The sequence below is a fragment of the Nomascus leucogenys genome, chromosome 5 (assembly GCF_006542625.1).
Source record: "Nomascus leucogenys isolate Asia chromosome 5, Asia_NLE_v1, whole genome shotgun sequence".
Taxonomy (NCBI): Eukaryota; Metazoa; Chordata; class Mammalia; order Primates; family Hylobatidae; genus Nomascus; species Nomascus leucogenys.
Genome location: NC_044385.1, coordinates 43,701,130 through 43,728,166, shown reverse-complemented (window position 1 = coordinate 43,728,166; position 27,037 = coordinate 43,701,130). Strand labels below are relative to the sequence as shown.

Here is a 27,037-nt window from a genome sequence, read left to right as displayed (position 1 = left end):
TAATGCTTGTTCATTTTTAAATTTCTCACATAAATTAGGGCACCACAAATTGTAACATGTTCTTGAAAAGGAGCTTTACATGTCTAAGAAGAAGAATAAAACTTATTGTATCCTTCCATTAGTAAGTTGACTTTTGGTAACATTTTCTAAAGGAACCTTTTGCTTCCTTCTCAGTCCTGCCTTCTTCTGATAAAATGCAATCTCATATGACTCTGGGGAATATAGCCCTTCCACCTCAACCCTGCTCAGACAGAGAACCTGAGCAGGACCTAAGCCAACCCATGTATCGTATTTCTCTGGTCACAGGGAGGGGGACTGAGGGGAGAGAAAGAGGGACAGGAGAGGCAGGAAGGCCGTAGAGGGAGAGCGAACCCCTTAAAATGTGGGAACAGAACACCAAAGAAGGAGTTCTCTTAGGAAAAAAAATCATATGTATTTGCGACTCATATTAAAACTGTCTTAGTTCATTTAGTGTTGCTACAAATACCTGGGAGTGGGTAATTTATAAGGAAAACAGGTTTATTTAGCTCACAATTCTGCTGGCTGGAAGACTGGGCATCTGGTGAAAGCTGCTTCCACTGACAGCAGAGGTGAAGGGGAGCCGCTGTGTGCAGAGGTCACAGGCGAGAGAGAAGGCAAGAGAGGGAGGAGAAATGCCAAGCTCAATTTTTTTTTTATTTTTATTTTTTTGTGAGACAGGTCTTGCTCTGTCACCCAGGCTGGAGTGCAGTGGCACAACCACGGCTCACTGCAGCCTCGACCTACTGGGCTCAAATATTCCTCTCACCTCAGCCTCCCACTTAGCTAGGACCACAGGCATGTGCCACTATGCCTGGCTAATTTTTTAATTTTTTGTAGAGATGAGGTCTCACTATATTGCACATGCTGGTCTCAAATACTGGCTTCAAGCATTCTTCTTGCCTTGGCCTCCCAAAGTGCTGGGATTACAGGCTTGAGCCTCCATTCCCAGCTGCCAAGCTCTTTGTAACAACTAGCGCTCCCGGGAACTAATGGAGAACTTACTTACCCGCCATACTCCTCCATCCTCTTCCCTGCTCAAGGGAAGGCTTTCGTCTCTTCATAAGGGATCTGCCCCCATGTCCCAAACACCTCCTATTTTCCAACACTGGGACCAAATATCAACATAAGATTTGGGGAACATCTAAACTAGCACCATATATGTTTGTGACTCATATTAAAATTCCTCTTTTTCAGGAGAGAGGAAGGGAGAAGCCCTAAGCCATGGTGTTTATAGTAGGGGTGGTTCCACTGGATTTTGTGCTACAACCAGAAATCCATGGTAACATTTTGAGGCTACATTGGAGAGAGAAATTGATGGAATGAATTATATCCATAAGAGGGGACCAATAAGGAATACTGAATTCATAAAAATCAGCTGAAAGAACGGAGTGTGTTTATTCTAAAAAAGAGATGTAAGAGGAGGTAGGAGAAAGACATGATAACTATCTTCTGAGACTTCAAGGGCAATTTCACAAAGCAGAAATGGCCTTATTTGTGCTGTTTCCAAGGACAAGTGGCAGTATTTTCTTTTCTGCCCTAATAGCCTCCTTTGAATCCTGCCTTCCACCAATCCCCAAGGCCATCCCCAGGTCCTCAGTGTCTGACATGATGCCTGCTTGATCTAAGGAAAAAAGCGTGGCTTGTGGTATCTGGCAGGCCTGAATTTGAATTTCAGCTTTGTTATTAAGTATATAACCTTAGGGAATTTTCTTTAACCTTTTATGCACATCTTCTTTATGAAATGGAAATAATTTCCCATTTCTGGAATTGTTGACTATCAAAAGGTGTTAGATACAAGCTAGAACTGAAGAGGATTAGAGCTATTTAATGCTTCTTGAATTCCCAAGCTTCCTATCTCTAAAAACATCCAAGCAGAGACTAAATAGTTGCTTGGCAAAAGTCATTTTTTCCTAAAGGATTTTCCTCCCTTTGTTTATAATTTTTCCCACGTCTGTATTTAAAAATACAAGCAGTGTCCATTCTAATGCTAATTCACTTGTTAACCACAAGATGGCAGTCAAGGTTTAATTTTGGGGAATAAAACAAGCTAGCACGCCTTAAAAAAATGTATTAAATATATAATTAAGTAAACTTATAAAAAACATGTTTAAATTCAATAACCCTGAAAGGACAGCACAAACATATATTAAAAGAATCTACTCAGCATGAATGTTTTCCATATAAAGGGGATCAAACATAGGTATACCAAAAAAAAAAGATTACTTACCTTTTGTGAGTTAAAACCTGCTCACAAAATCAGACACCAAAGAAATGTAGAAAAAATATGTATTAGTCCCTTAATTTAAAAGACAGGACAACTAAGTCCAGAGTATGATTTACAAATATAAGAAAGTTTTTTTATTGGTATTTGATATTGTACAGATGTTCTTTTTTTACATATAAGAAAAAAAGAACTAACATTGTTTAATAATAGAATTTAATATTGAGAAACAACACAACTTTTCCACAAAAGGTAGACTTGATTGGGCTTGCAATTGGGTAGGCAATAATTTTACACTTACCTGAACAATTTAACTTTTAATAAGTACATATTAGTAGGCAAGTAAGAAACAGTTTAGTTTTAATTTGCAAATAAAATTTGTTTATCAGTAACCTCAGGAAAACTCGCTAATCTCTGTGCCTCCATTTCTCTCACTGGTAAACTAGAGATAATATCCATCTCCACCTTTACGGAATGTCTGGGGCGTCAGGGGTTGGGGGATGGGTCTTAAGAGCGGTCATCCATTGAAAAGGAGGTTAGCAATCAGGTCTTGGGCTGTCAACAAGGCAAGCAAAGTGGTCTGACTTGGAGTACAGGTTGATTTGTTGTGGCTTTGAAGGAGGCTGATGGGTATTAATGTGGGTTACACTTACATGTGTGACTGTCAACTCCACAGGCTGGCCAACATGAATTAAGAAATGAAGGGAGAATGCCGGGCATACAGGAAGTACTCAGCCATGTTAGTTCCGGTTCCCTCCATACCTCCTTGGTATAAACAAGAAGCAATATTCTTTTCTAAAGCGACACCGAATGTAAACCACCACCAGAACTGATAAGTTTTATTCAGACAACTTGCTAGCTGCCAAAGCTTAGAATACCGATAAAGATTTTTCTGTTGTCGCAGAAGCAGTCATTAGCTAGAGTATGGCACAAACATAGTTTTGTATGTGCATAACCAAGAACACTCGAAAGAACAGCTTTCATTGCTTTCTGATTTTTTATCTTTTACTATTTCTCTGGAGAACTTAAATACAAACTACTGATTAGATTACAGATTCATATCCTTTAGCGGAAAGAAAGCACTTTCATGAATACAAAAGACACTCAAGCCAATAGGAAAGAAAAAAGGCTTTAGAAAGGAACACCAAACCAAATAATTGATTAATGAATATTTATGAGCTGCTTATAATGACAATTTTCTATTAATAGTAACAAAGACTTGCCAAATTAGAGATTTTGCGTAAAATATTCATGACAGCCATTTACATTTCCAGTTTTCAATCACTGTTTCCAACTACACCTTAGAACTCCCAAAATAGAACCCTAAATCTTTACATTAGAATGAACCTTAAAAGTCTGCAACTAAATTTTATTTTTCTAAAATGAACTGCCTTCACATTTAATCCTAATACTAATTGAAAAAACAGGGTGAGGACGCGTTTTTCAACTAACATTAATTGAGTGCCTACTATTTTCCAGGCACCATGCTAGGTACAGAGAATGCAAAGGGACACAAACATCCTTGTCCTGGTCCCTCTTCATGAACAGATGAATTTCCACATCACACATGCTGAAAGACATGGGAACAGAGAATATGGAGAGAGAGGATGGGGTAACTGTGAATGCCTGAGCTTGTCAGTGACTGTCTCCACAAAAAGACATTCGGGCCAGCTCTTCACACCATCTTTGTGAAGCATTTCACCAGGCAAAAGAAATGATGGAGGTGGGGTAGAGAAGGAAAAAGAACCAGAGGCATATAGGAACTACAATAAACGTGGTTACGATAGGTGTTGTTTTCTAACCTGAGAAAAGACAAATTTTACATGTTTCCAACAGATTGTTTTTAGTCTCTGAAAAGTAGGGTGGCATGAACTTTCACCTCCTCCTCTCCCCAGGAACTAAAATTTATTGAATGCCTATGTGTGACGCTATATTAATTTTTATTTTATATATATAACATATACATAATATATACTTTATATATAATTTTTATTTATATCTCTTGAATGAATCATATATTTATATCTCTTGAATGAAATCATATATATAAAATAATAAGCGTCAAATGCAAAACAACTTAGCAACATAGGTAAGGTTATCTCCGTTTAACATAAAAAAACGAGTTCAGAATGGTTAAGAATTTCTCCAGCATCTGTCCGACTCTGAAGCTCATGCTCTTCCCCCATGCTGCTTCCAAAGAAAGATTTTTCATCTGCAAATTGAATGAGGGCCACAGTAAAGGTTTAAAAGCATGAAGAATAGCGAACTTTATGAGTGCTTACCATGCACCAGATACCGTTTGAAGCATTTTACATATATTAATTTATTTAATCCTCACACCTTCCCTGGGAGGTAGGTACACTTATTACTGCCACTTAACAGATAAATCTGAGGCACAAAGAAAATCAGTGACCTTGCTCAAGGTCACAGAGCTGGTAATTGGCAGAGCCAGAATTCAAATCCAGACAGTCTGGCTCCAGTGCCCCTGCGCTTAAGAGCTCCACATTCCCCCTTTTAACTAACCAAATCCTAGCTCTAGACCAGCAGCAAAGACCTTGCTGATCCAAGACAGAAGGTACAAAGTGGTAAAGAGGTCTTAGGTCCCCAAATAATAGTGAGAAAAAAGAATTCAGTGTGGCTTAAGAATAAGGTATTGATTGATGAGGGGAGGGAAGGAAGTAGCAGGAGAGACAGGTTTCTCTTTTTCTTCAATGTTATGCAAATAAAGGGTTCTCAATTTACATTTCCTGTTTTTTTGAAACAGGAAATTTCAGCGTAAGGAAAGCATTTTCGAATATTAAAAACTGAGAGATGCATAATAATATGGCATGCACAATATAGACCAATTACTCATGTGCATAGATCCCCAAACATTTTCTACTTGATTCTCTATGAATTGTCCTCTTTATCATACCCCATGTATTTTGATGAACACAAGACTTTGATAATTATTTGAAGAGAAGTTGAATTTTGCCATTCTTTTTAAAACTGTGTTTAAACAGTGGAGTTTTTGACTGATCAACACCAGCGTTTCGAAGCAGCAAATATCATTTGATCTAAATATATTCTAATCAACCACCAGATGGCATAAGGTGTGAGGGTTTTATTCTGACGGGGTCACTATGCACATGATAATTTGACCTGTAACTTTGAAATAATGTATTTGGAAAAATGTTCCAGCACTCAAACAGCTCACAATTATTTTAGCCATATGTAGAAGTGGATGGATAAATTGAAAATGACATGGTTCTACTTTTTCTAAATTTTTGGGTTCTGCGGGATGTTGGCATTGCATAATGAATCAATGATCAAACAAATAAAACAGTTCTGTTAAAGGAAATAAAAAAGGAAGTCACGTCAAAGAAAAATTAACCTTATATTCTAAGTAGGTTTCTTCAACTCTAAAAGAAACTTAAAACATGCCTTCAGGAAAAAACATGCTTATACTGCTTCAAATTTTGCTTGATAAAAACTTTCTACTCCCTGTAATTTATCCTGAAAGCAGGAAAGTATATCAAATGCAAAAGCTTTTCTCTACTTTAGCTTGAAAGAAAGTTGTTACAGAATCAACAGAAGAAAGAAAATCCAACTGAAAAACTCAGTCTGAACTATACGATGTTAAAGGATAGGGAAGTATATTTTAATATATTCAATTTAAAAAAAATATTCAATTCCTCAATTGCTTCACAAATTCAAAATACAGCACGTTATCTTTATTCATCATGTATTTCCATCTAGAAAAGAGGGCACATGGTTAACAGTAAACTGAAGAGCTAAAAATTGAGATAAATGAGATAAATGCAAAAAACAGGATCTTTAATTCCCCTACCTTTGTGGTAGCTCACTCACTGAGTACCTTGGAATAAGCACAGCAGAACAAATGACTAGCACAACACAGCCAATACCACAGAACTGAAATGGCATCTTTGCTCTAACACGATGATGCAGAAAAACTGCCTTCAGGGGTCAAGAGACCAAAGATGAGATTAAGGTTCCTTCCTTAATATGGCCTAAGAGTCAATTATTTCTAAAGATATAATAATTTATGTTTGTATTTTACTATATCCTTCCTCATTAGATTTAATATATTTGGTTCTTTAATGAGAAATCTGTGGGAGAAGAAACAATGTTTGAAGCTACAAAAAGGATGAAAAGCTAATTGATGATATATAGTTTTTTGCTTTTAAGTCACATGTTGATAAGGGTGATGGACATGAGAGTAAGAGAAATAATGGGGAGGATATTATGAGATTTCTCCACTGTGGATCATGTCCTATCTCCATCTTTGGCAGCAAATATGTAGTAAAGATATTTCCTACCTGGGTTCATATGAAAGCAAGAAATGATCGTTTCTTTTATTCTTGTTCTTATACTGAGAAAAGGGTATAAGTTGTTATTTCCAAGGGTTTCTTCTGTTATTTCCAAGTTGGATAGTAGAAAGTGGAATAATAGACAATTCAAGTTAATGTACACATTCAAGGCACTTCATATTTCTTACTTTAAATTCCATTCTTTATGATGCTGTAGATCCATTTTCTTCCATTTGTAATACTGTCCAATGAAATCTGGATCTTTGAGCACTGAAATTAGAATATTAAAAAAAGAAGCTATACATACATTCTTTAATAATAGTTAATAGTTAAAAGTTAAAAATCATTCACTTCTCATTATGTTGATATGCGGCAATAACATACACTATATAATTCAAGTCATATTACAATGCTTAGAAACTTTCCAAATTACTTGCTTTTATGGGAACATCATAATATTAGATATTGCTTGAAAGAGGTAGATTGTGACTTGGAAGTTATTTTCATTATAATGAAAAACATTATATATCCTTTATCATGTTAAATAAAATTTATAGGAGACCATTGTTTTGGACTGAGCACATACCCTAAGCATTAACAGACCAAACCAAAATGGAGTCACTCATGCTAAGTGTGACTTGCAATAAAACTGAAACTTTAAGGAAGCAGGACAATCTTAAACAGATCAGTTTTTTCTTTTTTTCTTTTTTTTTTTTTTTTTTTGAGACAGAGTCTTGCTGTTGCCCAGGCTGGAGTGCAATGGCGCGATCTCGGCTCACTGCAGGCTCTGCCCCCCCGGGGTTCACGCCATTCTCCTGCCTCAGCCTCCCGAGTAGCTGGGACTACAGGCGCCCGCCACTTCGCCCGGCTAATTTTTTTTTTGTATTTTTAGTAGAGACGGGGTTTCACTGTGTTAGCCAGGATGGTCTCGATCTCCTGACCTCATGATCCGCCCGCCTCGGCCTCCCAAAGTGCTGGTATTACAGGCGTGAGCCACCGCACCCGGTCAGATCAGTTTTTTCAAAAGAAGAGATTCACAGCCACCAGTCAGACAGGGCCCAGTCAACTTGAAGTGGCACGATAAGGAAGTCCCTGTGCTTTAACCCTTACAAGGAAAGTAACTGAAATGCCTTATGTTAACCAATAAAACTTTTCATATTATTCTGTTTTCTTATTCCTGCTCTAGCTGCCTTATAAAAACTAACTGTTCTGCCATGCTCAGTAGACCACTTATCTATTTTTAAGATGAGATGCTGCCTGATTCATGAATCTCTAATGCAACCCAATTAGATTTTTAAATTTATTGAAATATAGCCTGGCCAATGTGGTGAAACCCCACCTCCACTAAAATACAAAAATCAGCCAGGTGTGGTGGTACACGCCTGTAATCCCAGCTACTCAGTAGTCAGAGGTTGCAGTGAGCTGAGATTGCGCCACTGCACTCCAGCCTGTGTGACAGAGTGAGACCCTGTCTCAAAAATAAATAAATAAACATTTAAAAAGAGAAATTTTGTTTTGAGCAACAATAATGAAGAAAGTATTAAAATAACCCATATAAAACCAAGACATCATAGTTTAATGAAATTCTAATTCAGCACTTCAAGTAGGAAATTAGAATTTTGAAGTTGGAAATGACATTAAAGACCTTGCTTGATCCTTCATAAAGCAAGAATCTCCAACAGATGATCATCCAGGTTCTGAATGAATTACTTGCGAACTACAGAAAATGCACCACTTTGTAGATGGGAGACTGCCCATTCCATTGGCAGATAAGGGTCACAATGTCCTTCCTTCATCTGACTGCTGTGAGTTTCCACTGGTCTTAGTTCTAACCTCTGGAGCAATACTAAGTTCATCCCTCTCCCACAAGAGAGAGCCCTCTAATAGCTCACAGGGAAGCCTAGTTCTTTTAACTTTTTCTTAGGATGTGATTTTCTAGAAACTTAACCATCCTTAATGCTCTGGTGATAAACTCTTTTGATGTTCCTATTAAAGTTTGTGTCCAGAACTGGATCAGGACCTTGAATTGGTTTGAAGCAAAGACGCAAATGGGCTTACTACCTCCCTTGCTCTGTGCACTATCGATTCAGCTCAGGCCTGCATTAGTATTTTCTGGAACTCATATTACATCACCACTGGCTTTTAAGTTTGTGGTTAATTACAAGCTTACACCTTCAATCAAATTCGCATAAGATTTATTAAAAACCTACTATGTTTAACAGCAGGTGCTGGAGAGGATGTAGAGAAATAGGAACACTTTTACACTGTTGGTGGGACTGTAAACTAGTTCAACCACTGTGGAAGACAGTGTGGTGATTCCTCAAGGGTCTAAAACTAGAAATACCATTTGACCCAACCATCCCATTACTGCATATATACCCAAAGGATTATAAATCATGCTGCTATAAAGACACATGCACACGTATGTTTATTGTGTCACTATTTACAATAGCAAAGACTTAGAACCAACCCAAATGTCCATCAATGATAGACTGGATTAAGAAAATGTGGCACATGTATACCATGGAATACTATGCAGCCACAAAAAACGATGAGTTCATGTCCTTTGTAGGGACATGGATGAAGCTGGAAACCATCATTCTGAGCAAGCTATCGCAAGAACAGAAAACCAAACACCGCATGTTCTCACTCATAGGTGGGAACTGAACAATGAGAACACTTGGACACAGGATGGGGAACATCAAACACCAGGGCCTGTCATGGCGTGGGGGCAGTGGGGAGGGATAGCATTAGGAGATATACCTAATGTAAATGACGAGTTAATGGATGCAGCACACCCATGAAGAAAGTATTAAAATAACTCATATAAAACCCACCTTGTAACCCTTACAAGGAAAGTAACTGAAATGCCTTATGTTAACCAATAAAACAGGCACATGTATACATATGTAACAAACCTGCACGTTGTACACATCTACCCTAGAACTTAAAGTATAATAATAAAAAAACCCTACTATGTTTAAGGCACTGGTAATTGTTACATGAAATCTTATTAAGCCAGATCATATGCCCATATATACTTTATCTATTTTCCTATTTCTTATTATTGTTCTGAGCTTAGCTTACAGTCTTGAACTATTTAACCAGCTAGATGCTCTCCGCCAGTCTTGCCCTTGTCTGGGGCTTTCTTCTTTTTCTTCTTCTTCTTGTTTTTTTTTTTTTTTTGAGATGGCAGTCTCACTTTGTCACCCAGGCTGGAGTGCAGTGGCATGATCATCGCTCACTGCCACCTCCAGTTCCTGAGCTCAAGGGATCTTCCCACTCCAGTCTCCCAAGTAGCTAGGACTATAGGCACATGCCACCATGCCTGGCTAATTTTAAAATTTTTTGTAGAGATGGGGTCTCCCTATTTTGCTCAGGATGATCTCAAACTCCTGGGCTCAAGAAATCCTCCTGCTTTGGCCTCCCAAAGTGTTGGGATTACAGACGTGAACCACTGGTGCCCAGCCTGGCGCTTTCTTCTTAATAATGATTAATTTACACCTTTTAGCTTGATGACATTTGCCATTGACAGAAAAAAAAATTTTAACTGAATAGTTTCCTTTTTTACATGATTTTCACCAGCAATATTTTTGTCTGTTCCTTAATTTTCTTGCTTGAAACACATGTAAGCACACATACATACATATTCTTACAGACGTTATTAATACTTTTTATTGGTATTTGGATATATGTTCCTCCCTTCCATTAAAGAAGCAAATCTTAGCTCCCCAGAGTTCTTGTGAGGTCTCATCATTTCCTTCAGATGATTATAATAATTAACATTAGCAGATTTTTTTTTTTTTTTTTTTTTTTAGATAGTCTCACTCTGTCACCCAGGCTGGAGTGCAGTGGTGCAATCTTGCCTCACTACAACCTCCACCTTCCAGGTACAAGCGATTCTCATGCCTCAGCCAGTGAGCAGCTGGAATTATAGGCATGCACCACCATGCCGGGCTAATTTTTGTATTTTTAGTAGAGATGGGGTTTCGCCATGTTGGCCAGGCTGGTCTCGAACTCCTGGCCTCAACGATCCACCTGCCTTGGCCTCCCAAAGTGCTGGGATTACAAGTGTGAGCCCGCTGTGTCCAGCCAGAATTTTTATTATATGCTGGGCACATGTAAAATAGATATGGTTACTGTTAGAATACCCACTGTACAGATGGTCAAACAGAGAGAGGTTGAGTAATGTCTTCTCTCTGGGACTGTTCATTACTCTTAGCCAAAATTTAAAATTTAATCTCTCACGAACGCTATTTCCTTTTGAGGTTTCTATTTAAGGATAATTCATATCTTTTCTTAAACTTTTTGAGATTGCCTTTCCTCATTTTATATTTGAATATGTATGGCTGTCTCTTCCTTATATATTATGAAACCCCAAATGACATGGTCATCTTTCCCGGATAGTCCCATTAGTTTTATATCATTGACTCATTTTCTTCATTGCTTTCTCCATCATCTGAGAGACGAAAATGCCACAGTACTTTGTACAAATTTTAACACTTCTCATATTTTATCCCTATGGTTTTTTTCACTCATCTGTCTATTACCACTTGTCTGTAAACTCCTTGAAGAGCTTACCACAATGTGTCTTCTTGTCTCACACACACAGCCAATTGTCTAGATAGAGAAGGTGCTCAACGAATGACACTGATCGGAGAGAAACAATGAAAGAATGAGGACGGGAGGGAGACAGAGAGAAGAAAGGAACCACCTCATTTTAGCAGAAGTTTTGCATGTTGAAATTCCTTCATCACTACAATATCTTGCATTTGTGGCAGTTTTGTAATCTGTGGTAGGAAAGCATCTTCTATTGCATCCACAGTATAGTTCTTCTTGCTTTTCTGTTGTGCCTTCTGCAGATTCCAGGGCATTGCTTCTACTCTGCTTTTTTTTTTTTTTTCTATGATACATCTCTTATCCAACATCTGTAGGGGTTGCCGTGAATTTTTTTTTTCCACTGCTAGGATGGTCACATCCAAAAAAACCAATAGCACCAACTTGCCTCAGCATGTTCTATTTTCACACATGCCATCTCATGCTAACCATAGAGCAACATAACTAGGATGGAATATTTTTGTCAATCAATAGAAATGAAAACCAACGTACAAAGAGTTAAGCGACTACCTTAAATTCACTTACCTGCACGTGGCAAACCTGATACAGGGCTAAGGAGTTTCTAACTTCTGACATCATGCTTTTCCCACTAGGACCTTCCCAGCCTTGGTTGCACATTGTAGTCACCTGGGGAGCTTTAAAAACAACTCCTGCCTGGTCCTACTCCCAGAGATCCTGATGTAATTGGTCTTGGGTGTGCCCTCTATATTGAAATTTTTACAAGCTCCTCAGGTTGTTCTCATGAGCAGTCAAGACTGAGAACCACTGCATTAGAGTCAGAGGATACTGCTTCTTGCATCTAAATGTGTTTTGGAGACACTTGCCCTTATTGCTGGCTTAACGACTCAAAGAATAAAAGTCTCCTAGGGTGAAGCAAACATCCCCATCATGCTTCGGGCTGTTTGGTCTGTCTCGATGACAGCAAACAAACATCAGGAAGCCTAGGCTCAGTATTACAGAGTACACTGGTCTGGAGGAATTCTTTTCCTCTAACATAAACATTTCCTTATGGGGATCATATTCTGTCATTAAGCTTTTGTTGCCCACAACCATATGTATTGGTTTGTTCTCTGCCAAACCTTTTACTTGCCATTCTATAGCAGTGGAGAGAGAACAGTGGATCCTTGGCACATTTTCCATACGATTGCCTATGCATATGAACTAAAAATTATAATTATTTACAAATATGCTGCATGTACTTCCGAGTTTGAATTTAAATCTCATACATACCGAGATAATAATTTGATGTCATATTACGGAGGCAGTAGAGTATCAGAGAAAGAGCAACAAACGTGGAGTGAGAAGATGTGGTTCCAGTCTCTGGACCACAGCCTACCGAATTAATTGAGAACACACTTATTGAGAACTTACTGTTAACTTATTGAGAACTTATTTTTCACTTATTGAGAACTCACTATATGCTGGGCACTGTTTTAAGTGCTTCAACCCTATAAAGTATGTGCTGTGATTATTCTTATTTTATGGATGAGAAAACTGGGACACAGAGAGGTTAAGAAACTTAACCAAAGTCACACAGCCAGTAAATGGCAGACCCAGGATGAAACTTTGGTAAATCTGACTCCAGGATGTACATTCTTTACCAACATATGATATTCTCCCTCACATGTGTAACCTTAGGTAAATTACTTAGCTTTTCAGTCTTAGTTTTCTCATCTTAAAACAAAGTAAAAATAATAATAATAATGCCTGGCACGTAGGGTTGATATACCACCGTGCATGACATATATTAGGTGCTTAATAATGTTGGTTGAATAAATGAATAAAAGAATGATAGATTGGGATGGCTAAAAATATATAGGAGCATACTTCATAAACTGCATTATACAAGAAACTTACTATTATGATGATGCCACGACTATGTGTAGATTTGTGGCACAAGATAGGGAAAAGAGTTAATACCCCAAATCAAAATTTAACTACTTACCACTACTCATAAAAGATAAAGCTCTTAAAAATATGCACAAGAGTTTAATAATCTTTCCAATGCTAAGAATGTAACTGTAGAAAATGAAGTTATTAGAAGTTTCTCTTTTATTTCTGAGTTGTTGAAGAAGCATTCTATAATCTAAAAGCTTCATCTTTATTATTGCCAGGAAATTAGGCCATTAAAAAAGATAGTGTTGGATCTCATCCAGCTAAACTATCCAAAGATAAAATGGCCAGCAGCACATGTAAAGTTTACATTTAATTTTTTTAAATTAAGTGCTGGTTATTATTCAAGGAAAGGTCTTGAAACATTCTTATAACAATTCCCTAGAGGAAGAAGAGGCAGGGTGATTGTGAAATCGTGCACCAAGTGCTAGATTCAAAGTCTCAGAAATTCATTTGGGCTACAGATAACGATGGCCAGTTATTGCCTTTACAAACAGGGATGAATTACATACTAGGTTACTGAAAGATGTAGAAACAACAAAATTAAACAGTTTGGGGCCAAACTCTTTTTGAGGAAGAAACTGTGGTCAGTGGTGCCTTATTATTTCCTTCCATTTTTTAATTATTCTTTATTGCAAGACAATTATTCCCAAATCTCTTAAGTTTTGGCACATGCTTCTATTTTTTTTTCCTCTAGCAGTTTGGAGTTTCCAAGTGGCCGTATATATTTACATGTTATTCTAGAAAGCACCAAGCTGTAACAATCTGTTTTTTTGGTGGAAGGAGTTTGACTCTGAGTGGTTCCCTAGAGTGTGCCAATTAATGTCTCTCAACACAGTGTTTGTGTAATTAAGGGTTATTGCCCCTGCAGCCTATATGAGCTGCTCAGTGCCTCATACATAGTAGGTACACACAGCAGATGTGTTTGCTGAATTGACTAGGCAGCATTCAACAACAAATCTTTGACCTGAATTAACCATTCAAGTACTCGGGTATCAAAAATAATTAATATTTTATACTGATAGAGCTGCTAAAGATTGTATATCTTGATGTACCTTAAATTGTTTTGACCTATGAGTGAGGATGGTAATATATAATCACAAAATACTTAATAGCCAACCTCCTGAAAGAACATGTGATTTCTTAAAAGTTATTGATCTAATTTACCTTTTAAGGATATTTATTAAGCTTAGTACTATTTTTTGCCCTCATTTGTACCTTAAAACTTGATATTATTTTTCACTATAGGAAACTATCATAATAATGCGATGAAATATAATGAGACCTCAAATTAAGGCAATGGTCATGGGGGTGTAGTAGAGTGGAAGCATTCATAATGTTGCAGGAGATAAAATCAACAAGGCTTAATGAGAGAGATAAAGAGATGTAGGAAACATGTAAGATTCTGGCTTCGGTAAGAAAATGTAAAAATTGCGATCTACTACTAACCAAGAGAGGGAATAAAGGAATACAGATAGTTTCTGGGGCAAGATGATGAATTCACTTTGAGATATCTTGAATATGAGATGCCTGTAATACATATAGGTGAGATGTCCCCTGCACAGTTATAAATACGCACGTAAAATTCAGAAGAGGGGTCTGGCTGGAGATGCGGCTTTAGGAATCACTGGCCTGTAGGCAAATGAAAACCTTGGTAGTGGAAGAGGTCTTTCAGAGAGAGTAAGTAGAGAGGACTGAATGAAGAAGATATTGCCAAGGGAAGAGGCAGCAGAGTGCTTGGGAAGGGAGATGAAAAGCCATGGATGTATGGTATCATGTAAATCAAGGAGAGCACAGCTAATGAGAGTGCAAGTAAGAAGAGGACTAAAACGTAATCACTCCATCTGGGAATTCAGAAGTCTCTGCTACTGCAGAATGCACCATTTTAGAAGGATGGCTGAAGCAAAGTCGTATTTCAGTAAGTGTATGCAGACTGGACAACCTACTTTCATCCAGATAATGAAATAGTCCTCTAAAGATCCAATTAAATGGATCCAGAAAGTTGTCCAGCTCTCTCATTCTTTTTAATTCCTGATGTATGATGGTAACAGATGATTTTTCCTTTTAGATTGATATAATTGAACAGCCCTATGTTCTTATGTTTTCTTGTTGAATTTCTACCTAATATTTCCTGTGGCGTAGAGGAGAAATGAAAAGGTTCTCTCTGGGGTGAAAGCTTTTCTCTGGGGTAAAGGAAGTAAAGTAAACCTCATAAGATTGGAAACTTTTCTGTTATTCCTCCAATTGACTATCTTTCTTTCTGGCTTTTAATCAGACTTCAGTCCAGGGTTCTATACAAAAAACTTTGTATTCTTCTTTGAGAGGCTGAGGCAGGAGGATTGCTTGAGGCCAGGAGTTCCAAACCAGCCTGGACAACATAGTGAGACCCCTATCTCTTAAAAAGTAAAAATAAGGCCGGGCGTGGTGGCTCACGCCTGTAATCCCAGCACTTTGGGAGGCTGAGGCGGGCGGATCACGAGGTCAGGAGATCAAGACCATCCTGGCTAACACGGTGAAACCCCGTCTCTACTAAAAATACAAAAATTAGCCGGGCATGGTGGCAGGCGCCTGTAGTCCCAGCTACTCAGGAGGCTGAGGCAGGAGAATGGCATGAACCTGAGAGGCAGAGCTTGCAGTGAGCCGAGATTGTGTCACTGCACTCCAGCCTGGGCGACAGAGCCAGACTCCATCTCAAAAAAAAAGTAAAAATAAAAAAATTAGCCATGCATGGTGGCTTTTGCCTATAATCCTAGCTACTCAGGAGGCTGAAGCAGGAAGATCGCTTGAGTTCAGGAGTTTGAGGCTGCAGTTAGCTAGTATTGTGCCACTGCACTCCAGCCTGGATGACAGTTAGACCCTGTCTCTAAGGCAAAAATTTAAAATTAATTTTTTTTGGAAAAAAGAACTAGGCGGGGCGCAGTGGCTCAAGCCTGTAATCCCAGCACTTTGGGAGGCTGAGGCAGGCGGATCACGAGGTCAGGAGATCGAGACCATCCTGGCTAACACAGTGAAACCCCGTCTCTACTAAAAAAAAAAAAAAAAAGAAAAGAAAAAAAGAACTAAAGTAATAGTTGTTGAATGAATAGTATATAGAGCCTACAGAGAAGTTTATCACTCTTACATAGCAGATGTGTGTCAATTAGTCTTCGAAAGCAAGATAAATGTTAACAGATTAACATATACCAAAAGGACATAGGATAAGGATAGTTCACCTTACATGGAGCTCTGTAGTATTCTGTGGCTTTTGATGTAGCTATTCTGGACCATGTCTGGTAGTAATCACTAAATGAGGTTTTAATTGGTCTGAAAATATAAATAAAATCAGACAATGGGCATTTTGTAAATTTTCTTTTTAAAATTATTGTACTGCTGTACGGACTGTTCACATAATATCCTGTCACAAGATATTAAACTGACTTGCAAATTGTAACATGTATTTTTAACAATTGTATCCAATATATTGATTCCACCAATAATGAATACAAATAATGAAAAAGAAAATGTCAAAATCATTTTTCAATGATAAATGTAAATATGGACCCACGTGTATATTATAAAAAGAAAAATACAGGTTTAAGACATCTGCCTTTCATGACTAACATTAAAAAAGAACTTTAAGCAAAGCATTATACCTGTCAATTTCTCATTCTATAAAAAACAATAAACATTTTTCTTGAACTTCAATGCCAAATTCTAGTAAAAAACCCTTATTTCTTATAAGGAGGACAGAATACAAATATTAGAATTGAGATTAGTTTTGTTTTTACAGAGAATCTGACTATTTTCAAAGAGGGGAAAAACAGCTCTTTTCTAATACTCCTGGCTGCTACTTTTCCCTCCCTATGCTAATATTACTATGTCCTAATGGAGAGCAAAGATTATTATAAGGTGTTAAATGAAAACTATAAAGCAGTCCCTTAAATAACTGCATTTCCAAGCATTTTTCCACAAACTTTTAAAATGCAGAGATTCTCAACACTCTATAAACAAAACATTACTTAAGCATATTTTTTCAGACATGTGAAATCACTAATTAACTGGCTTAAACAGATGCTTAACTATCCAGTGCAATATGCCTTATGCCTGTTTTCCAATTTAAGTTCTTAGCTCTTTGGAAGAAGAAGCAAGTTTTCAGTCAGAACAAGTATATTAGCATTAGTTTTTACAGGTAAATCATAGGTACCTTAAATTAAGTATTTGACTCAACTTTTAAATTAATGAGGCATTATCTAAATGTGTTAATTCATTTATTTAAATAACAATTATGCACACTTAATTTTAAGACTAACATTTGTCGAATGTGTTATTACTTTTATAATCACACTTAAGTAGAAATTTGAAACTTGAGGAAGATAAATTAATCATTACTATTATTGCTTCCAGAGCTGCATGCTGTGCTGTAGACGACTAAATGATATACTAAACTAACATGAATTTGCCAATGAAATGTCTCAGCATTTGGCAACAGAGGTAACAAAATGAAAGGCTGCATTATATCTCCTGCATGAAAAAGCTTGTGATCAATTTGCTGTCACAGATCATTTAGCAGACAACAATGACTCAAGAGGAAGGAAACTGTCAACACACTGTCTCGTGAAAAAAAATACACCATCTTCAGGCACAATCGTCTCCATTGTTTTTTGTCTGTTTGACCACGACCCATGACCTTTTCCCTTCCCAGGGTGTCCTGTTCAATTTCAAACTGTTAGCCTTCAGGGGCTTTCTGTTTTTTCCCTCCATAATAATTAAAAATATTACCCTAAAAGGTATAACTTTAGTGTGGTTTGAATATACAAAGCAAAATGTCTTACACATTTGGGAGTATTTGAATTTTCAAATATACTTTCTATAAAAGAAACAGCCCCTTAAAAAAAGAGAACAGTAACTATATTTTACTATTATTCAGATAAAGTAAGCTTACAGGGATATATGCAGCATAAAAATACGTGTGTTTATAGTTTCAACCAATGATGGGAATTTACCGAATATTATCATTGACGTTATGAATACAAAAAAGTAGAAGACATAATTTTAAACTGAACATTAGAATTTGTTATCCTGTTGGAAAAAATAAGATATACACCTGGACTAGTGAATTGACCAACTTTATATATTAACACGATAAAGTGTTATATGGTTTAACGGAGACATTTGGAGAATACAAGAACAGATACTTCTCTCCTTTGGCAGTGGCAATAAGCAAAGAAGTCGGAGGAGGGAGATGTAATTTTTTTTAAGTCGTCAGGGAAAGAGTATTTGGGATACAGGTCTGGAAAAAAAATAAGGGGGCACTGTAGGCCAAGGGAAGAGTATTAGTAATTGCTCAGATGGGAGAGAGCACGGCATGCGCATATGTACATACAGAGGATGTTGGGGGAATAAATTAGAGAACAATTGACTAGAATGGAGACTTCATATTCACAGGAGTTGGAATTGATAAGTGAAACTGGGCAGTGCAGGGTCCTCAAATTTAGGCAGAGAACGGGTTAGAGTCGATTCAGTAATCTTGATCTTGATTTGTTGGGTAATAGCCATCAGTAGTTCTCGAATAAGGCAAGTAAATTATGAAATCCATGTTGGAGCAAGACTTTTCCTTGAAAGTAATAAGCAGGGTGGAGTATAGAAAGGAGATTAAATGCCAGGGGACCAGATAGGAAACAAACGCAGTAATTCAGGGATCAACTACTGAGAGCTAATAGCAGAGTGGCAGCAAATGGTATGAAAGGGAGGAGATGAATTGAAGGCAATGCTAAAAAATTGACTGGACTGGTTGGTTGCCTGACAGGGTGTGAAAAGTGAAGGAATATTACAGTCAAATATTCTTCTAAAGCCCAGAAATCTGGTTAGTTTTGCTGTTAATAGAAAGCATCAAGAGAAACTGAAGTAAAATACGAGTTTAATTTTAGATGTAGATTTCAGGTGATGTTAGTACAGACAAGTCAAAATGATATTCAGGAGTGTGATTAAGACACTGAGATTGGAAAGAAGAGATTTGGGTCAAATCAACAAAATCATTGATAGAGGAAGCTAAATATCTCTGGCTGGAACCTTCCTGTCCATCGTGACCTAGTTGTTTAGTATCATGGATACTCAGGGTCTGGAGTCAGCTGGCCTGGGTTAAAACCCTTTAGCGCTTCTACTCGTTAGGTGTGTGGCTCTGCAGCAAGTTACCTAACCTCTCCAGGTCTGTTTCCCCATCTGTAAAATCAGGAGATAAAACTTTCTTAAGTGGTTGTTGTGGGCACTCAGTGAAATCATGCATGAAAAGAGCCAAGTTTAGCGCCTCTTCAGCACTTAAGTGTCAGCTGGTCTCCATTGCCTTGATAAGTACCTCATCATTTCTCTCCTATTAACTCTAAACAGCTTCCTTGTAGTTTTTCTACCCCTAACTCTCCCTATTCTAGGTTATCATACCTCTGCTTGAAAACCACATTTGGTACTGAGGCGGGAGGATCACCTGAGGTCAGGAGTTGGAGACTAGCCTGGCCAACATGGCGAAACCCTGTCTCTATTAAAAATACAAAAATAAGCTGCGCATGGTGGCGTTTGCCTGTAATCCCAGCTACTCGGGAGGCTGAGACAGGAGAATTGCTTGAACCAGGGAGTCAGTCAGAGGTTGCAGTGAGCTGAGATCGCACCACTGCAATCCAGCCTGGAGACAGAGCAAGATTCTGTACTAAAAAAAAAAAAAAAAAATTAGCTGGGCAAGGTGGCAAGTAATTAGCTGGGCAAGGTGCCTGTAATCCCACCTACTCGGGAGGCTGAGGCAGGAGAATCACTTGAACCCGGAGGCAGAGGTTGCAGTGAGCTCAGATTATGCCACTGCACTCCAGCCTGGGCGACAGAGCAAGACTCCTTTTTTTTTTTTTTTTTTTTGAGATGGAGTCTCGCTGTTGCCCAGGCTGGAGTACAGTGGTGCGATTTCAGCTCACTGCAGGCTCTGCCCCCCAGGGTTCACGCCATTCTCCTGCCTCAGCCTCCCGAGTGGCTGGGACTACAGGCGCCCGCCACCTCGCCCAGCTAAATTTTTGTATTTTTAGTAGAGACGGGGTTTCACCATGTTAGCCAGGATGGTCTCGATCTCCTGACCTCGTGATCCGCCCGCCTCGGCCTCCCAAAGTGCTGGGATTACAGGCGTGAGCCACCACACCCGGCCAAGACTCTGTCTTAAAAAAAAAAAAAGAGAGGAAGAAAAAGAAAACCATATTTGGTTATGTAATTCTATACGAAAACATCTAAATACTTTCAAATAGAACTTGAAGCTCTGCACCATCTGGCCATTTCCATCCTTTTCTTCTGTTATCCATCCCCACGTCCAGAGGCTCCATCACACAGAATTTCCTACTAATCCAAGCACACCATGGTATTACACTCCTCTTTCTGTGAAAGCTGTTCTAGAGACTCCTGTCTCCTCTGTGCCTGTCAAACTCTTACTCATCAAAGTTTAGGTCCAGTAAAAATATTTTGCATATGAAGGTTGTCACAGTGGACATTGTGGTTGCTTCCTCACCAGCTCTTGCATTCTTCGCCCATTATGTAGATACCACACACTCTGATGGGACTGACCCCACCTCTGGCTCTAAATTAGAGCCTGATGGGTTCAGGGCTGTCTGACCATGGTGCCTAATTCAGGAACACGAATTTGACCTAAAAAGATTCAATTAGAGCAAAGTTATAGTCGTTTTCTAGTACATCTTAATATCTAGGGGTATCTATGCTCTAACTTTGTTCTTCAAAATTGCCTTCTCATTCTATGTCCTTTGTACTTTTAGATATATATTTAGAGCTTGCTTACAAATTTCCAGAAAAAAAAAAAACTGCTGAGATTTTGATTGAGATTGAATTTAATCTACAGTTTAATTTGGGAAGAATTGACAATATAATAATATTCAGTTTTTCCCAAGCCACAAACATTGGATATTTCTACTTCTTTAAGTCTTTTAAATTTTCTCTCAGAAATATTTGTGGGTTTCAGTATAGATGTCTTGTACATGTTTCGTTATGTTTTGATGCTGTTGTAAATGGTACTTTACTCTCTTTTTTTTGTGTGTGTGTGATGAAGTTTTGCTCTTGTTGCCCAGGCTGGGGTGCAATGGTGTGATCTCAGCTCACTGCAGCAACCTCTGCCTCCCAGGTTCAAGCGATTCTCCTGCCTCAGCCTCCCGAGTAGCTGGGACCACAGGCATGTGCCACCCACGCCTGGCTAATTTTGTATTTTTAGTAGAGATAGGGTTTCTGCATGTTGGTCAGGCTGGTCTCAAACTCCCGACCTCAGCTGATCTGCCCACCTTGGCCTCCCAAAGTGGTGGGATTATAGGCGTGAGCCACAGTGCCTGGCCGTAAATGGTATTTTTAAAATTTCAGTTTCTATCTGTTGATTATGAGTATATAGAAACATAGTTAATTTTTAATCTTAACTTTAATCTTATACCATGAGTCTTTGCTAAATTCACTAATTAATTTTCAAGTTTTTTTATATTCATTTGGATTTCACTATGCATGTAATCATGTTATCTAGGAATAAAGACAATTTACTTCATCCTTTCCAAACTTTAAAATTTTTATTTATTTTCCTTGCCTCATTGCACTGGCTAGAACCTCCAGTACAGTGTTGAATAGAAGTGTTGGTAGTAGACATACTTACCTTATTCCTAAACTCAGGAGAAAAGCATTCAACATTTCACATTTTAGTATGAGGTTGGCTGTTGGAATTTTGTAGATTCCTATTACTGAAATAAGGGAATTTCTGTTTCAGTTTGCTAAGAATTTTATCATGAATGGGTGTTAAATTTTAACAAATACTTTTACTGGATTCACTGAGATAATTTTATGGCTTTTCCCTTTATTTGGCTAGTAAATGTGTTACACAAATTGATTTTTGAATATTAAACCAACCTTGCTTTCTTATAATCAGACCCATTTGGTCATTGTTATCCCATTTTATCAGTGGATTCAATTCGGTAATATTTTGATTAGAATTTATGCATCTATGCTAATAAAAGGTATTGACCTATAATTTCCTTTCTTGTAGTAATCGCAGATTTTAGAATCTGACTTTGGAGGTTTGGAAATGTAGTCATTTTCTTTACTCACTGAAAAGGTTTGAATACCTTTTTTTTTTTTTTTTTTTAAAAAGTTTCATTTTGAAACAACTTTAGAAATATAAGAGAGTTGTAAAGATAATTGAATATCTTTTTCTACTTTTAGGAGATGGGTCTCACTATATTGCCCAGGCTGGTCTTGAAATCCTGGGCTCAAGCAATCCTTCCACCTTAGCCAAATAGCTGGGATTGCAGGCCCAAGCCATCTCCTGGCTTGAATAGCTTTTTAAAATAAATTTTATTGCAGCATAATTTACACTCAATAAAATGCACACGTTTTAAGGGTATAGATTGATGAGTTTTGATACAAAAGTATACATCTGCATAACTATTACCTCATACAAGATGTATTTTCATTATTCCAGAAAGTTTCCTACTGCCCCTTCCCAGTCAATCTCCCTTGACATTCTGGGCAATCAGTGATCTGATTAATCTGACAGATTAGTTTTGCCTGTCTTAGAACTTCATATAAATTGAATCACATAGTATGTACTCTTTTGTTATTGTGTTTTTTTCACTCAACATAATGCCTGCATACTTATTCCCTATTGTTGCATGTATCAATAATTAATTCATTTTTATTTGCTGATAGTATTCTATATATTAATAAAGCACAATTTATTTATGCATTCAACTGTTGATGGACATTTTGGTTGTTTCTAGTTTGAGATATTATAAATAAAGCTGCTATGAACATTTGTGTACAACTCTTCTTGTGAACATATATTTTTCATTTCTTTTAGGTATATACTTCGGAGTAGAATTACTGGATTACAGGAAAGGTAATGTTTGACATTATAAGATACTTAAACTGTGTTTCAAACTGGTTGTGGGCATGTAAAGTGATAAAACAAGATATGCAGCAATGGACGAAAGCTCCAATGACTCCATATCTTTACCAACAAATGGAATTATTCATCTTAATTTGAGTCAATGGTGTCTTCTTTCAATCTTCTCCATCTCAGTAAATGACAGCAGAACCCACCTAGTTCAACCCCAAATCTAGTAATTATCCTTGGTCCCACTTTTTCTCACACCCCACATTGAATCAGTAATTCTCCTTCAGCGCAAGCCTTGAATCCACTCATTTCTCCTCCTCCATACCTATGCCCAAACCCTTGACCGAACCACCATTGTCTTGCCCCTGATCAACCAAAATAACCTAATAACTCTTCTCTTTGCTTCCACCTTAGATCCTTCACAAACTATTGCCCTCATAGCAGTTAAAAGTACTCCTTTTAAAAGTTAAATCTGATTCTGTCTCTCCCTTTCCTAGAAGCTGTTCAACAGTGTCCCAATTTCCTTACCTGGTATAATAAAATTAATCTAAATTCCTTACACAGTTTATAAAGTCCTAAGTGATTTGGCCCAGCCTACTTCTCTTACCTCCATCTACCTCTCTTCTCTTTTCCCCCTTGCTGTGTTCTAGCAACAGCAGCCTTCTTACTGATTCTCTCACATCATACAAGTACTCAATTTAGGGTCTTCACATTACTCTCCCAATTTTTTACTCCTTTTTCCTTTCAATTTCACAAATCTTGATTTTTCAAGATAATACCATTTACAAGTTTACTTCATAATGGTTCTTGAGTTATCTTTGACTAAAGTTATTATAATTACTTTCTATGTACTTAACTCATTTAATCTTCATAGCAATTCTATGAAATCAGTACTATTACTAGCATTTAATATATAAAGAAACTGAGACACAGAGAAATTAACTTTTCTTAGTCACATAGTAAATGGAAGAATTGGGATTCTCTCATTTACTGTTCTAGAAATGCCTTTCAGTTGTGTGTGTGCGTGTGTGTGATAATATCATACACAGTATTTTATAATGCACTCTTTTCATTTACTTTTTTATTGTGGCAAAAACACATAACTTTATCATCTTAACCATTTCTAAGTGTACAGTTCACAGTTAGCTAGTTACATGGTGCAGAGATCTCTAGACTTTTCATCTTGCAACTGATTTCTGTGTCCACTTTTTTTTTTTTTTTTTTTGACACAGGTCTTGCTCTGTTGCCAGGCATGAACAATCTCGGCTCACTTCAACCTCCAGGTTCAGTGATCTCCTGCCTCCGAGGCTGGATTACGGCACACCCATGCCAGCTATTTTTTTTTTGTAGAGCGGGTTCTCATGTTGCCCTGTTTAAACTGCTGGGCCCGTTGGCCTGTGGGATTACAGGCATGAGCCACTGCACCCGGCCCGCTTACTTTTAATGTTAGCAAATATGTCTCCAGAATCATATCCAAAGGCTGCTTTTTGGACATTATTGCCTAAACCAATATTTATTTAATCAATCAGTTTTGTTGGACATTCTGTTTTTAATTTCTCATGATGTATAATTCTATGATGAACATTTTTGGAATCTCTATATATTTGTTTAACTATATCTTTAAAGATAAATTTCCAGAAGTGGAAATGCTGTGTTGAAGGCATGCATTTGTCTTAGGATTTTTAATATGAAATGCAAAAGTTACACTCTTCTGTCTGTATCCCTCAAGTTTTGTCTTGTGCCTGCCCCTTTAAATGATTTAGCCACTCGCATACAGATGTATATTTAGCATGCTCACCATCTATGTTTCATTTTCATCTCCTTTCTTGATTATCGAGCAACCAATCCTCCCCTCCCCTTCCTCTTCTAGTTTTTATCTCAGCTCCTGATAATCTTATTTTGGTTGCCCCTGGCATTCATGATTCATTTTAACTTTTTATTTAGGTTGTCAAAATACATTCCCCTGGGTCAGGCTGTTGGAAAGATGTCCTGTTGTAGCTCCATTCCTGTTGAATGTGCTGTTCCCTCTGCCTAGGACTCCCCGGCCCCATAGTCTATAGGTGAATCCCTTTTCTGCCTTTACAAGTCACCTTGGCATCACCTCCTCTGAAAACTTGTCTTTATGTGTTCGTCTCCCAATCCCTGCCAAGCCTGAGTAAGATGTTTCTCCCTCTGTGCTCCCCCAGCATCTTGATCTTACCTCTATCATAGCACTTACTATATTATATTTATGTACTACAACAATAAACAGTCATGGCCCAATAAAATGTTGATTGCATTTAAAAGAGGCAGTTCCATTTAAAAGAGGCCCCAGAGATGGATGACTTAGTGAAAAACTGAAGGCCTCTGAAGGAAGCCTAGAAAAAATAAAAACCACAGGAGAAATGTTTCTGCTAAATATGACTCATTTTAGATATGATTCAATCTGCCCTCAGCATTCTTCCCTTAGCCACAATCTTGATACCTTCCCTGTGGTCTTCCAACTACATTCTCTGGTGGCAAATACTGTCTACATTGACCTAATGGATCGATAGGCCTACTTCTTGCACTGTCTCCCTTTCAGAAGAGGAACATCTTCTGATACAGTGCAACAATTAATACAAAATAAAACAAATAATTTATATTTATGGAATGGGGAAAAAAGAAGAGGGCTTCCAATGCTAGAATATAAACGTCGTGAGGTTAGGGATGACATATTAATTAGGTGTGTATCCTCACACTGGGACACAATGCCTGGTATACAACACATGCTCAGTGAATTCATTCTAAGTACATGGATGACTGCAGTACATTCTAAGTACATTCTAAGTACTAGCTGTTCTCCCAAGGGCTGAAAACCTGTCTGTAAGTGGTATCCTATAGACCACTGCAAACATCCCAGATGACTAGCACAAGTTCAAGTCACCTTCAATTCCTGAACATCAGCTAGATTTCCCCAACTATACTGTACCCAGTTGAATAGACCTTGCCTAAGTTTTGCTATGTCTTTTAGAAACAGGGGGTCCAACTGCCTGGATATGTCTTTGGAATACATTTCTACAGCCAGGCCAGTTCTTCCAGCTCATGAAGTAATGCAAAGTTCTAAGCATATGGCACTAGATACACAATATTAACAGCGGCATCTTTCTTTGAATAATTTCTGCAAGATCTTATTGTGAATGCATTATTTAAAAACTAAGAACTAGACATAACTGAGCTCTATTTCAGAGCAACTGTACCAGGGGCAAACATTAGAATTCACAGACACACAACAGAGTGCAGCCTGATACACAGCACGAGTCTAGAGTATCATTGAAATCTAGACTGCATCGCCTCAAGTAAGTACTACCTAAAGGCTTCTCTAGGAAGTCCAGGCTGGCACAAGGTGAATACCACAAATCAGACCTGATTCTAGCACCATTTGTCCTTGGTTTGGCTCAGAGGACCTGCTGAAGCTGAGACCACAGAAGGTCTTCTGCTCTGTTCTTACTGCCTTATTAGTAAACGTGGGCACTGTATCATTATGAACTGCAAATAACTATACCATAAGAAGTAATAACTTTTGATATCTAGGGACATTCATGTTTTAGGTGATAAAACCGCCTTTATGCATTGAATGACCATTTATCATAGGCCTATTTTGTGCCAGGATGGTCAACCACATTGACACATTTAAGGGGCGGCAATGCCCTCTATTGAATACCAACTTAGTGTACCATGAACTAGATTGTGCTTACCTTTCTGCAATTTTTCAACATCTTTTCACGACGATAAACCACTTAAGTTTTTTGTTTGTTTGTTTGTTTGTTTGAGATGGTGTCTCACTCTGTCACCCAGGCTGGAGTGCAGTGGCACGATCTCGGCTCACTGCAAGCTCTGCCTCCCAGGTTCACACCATTCTCCTGCCTCAGCCTCCTGAGTAGCTGGGACTACAGGGGCCTGCCACCACGCTCAGCTAATGTTTTTGTAATTTTTAGTAGAGACAGGGTTTCACCATGTTAGCCAGGATGGTCTCGATCTTCTGACCTCCTGATCCACCCACCTCAGCCTCCCAAAGTGCTAGGATTACAGGCGTGAGCCACCACTCTCGGCCATAAGTTATCTAATTTTACTCAA

At 38.0% G+C, this 27,037-nt stretch overlaps 1 protein-coding gene across 1 annotated transcript in view; it reads right to left on the bottom strand.

Annotated features, from left to right (window-relative positions):
- The window catches only part of UBE2U (ubiquitin conjugating enzyme E2 U), a 62,317-nt gene that overhangs the window by 16,771 nt on the left and 18,509 nt on the right, over nt 1–27,037 (bottom strand). The window contains exon 6 of the mRNA XM_030812498.1: nt 6,741–6,822. Coding sequence (XP_030668358.1) covers nt 6,741–6,822 — 82 coding nt within the window. The remainder of the gene's footprint in view (nt 1–6,740; nt 6,823–27,037) is intronic.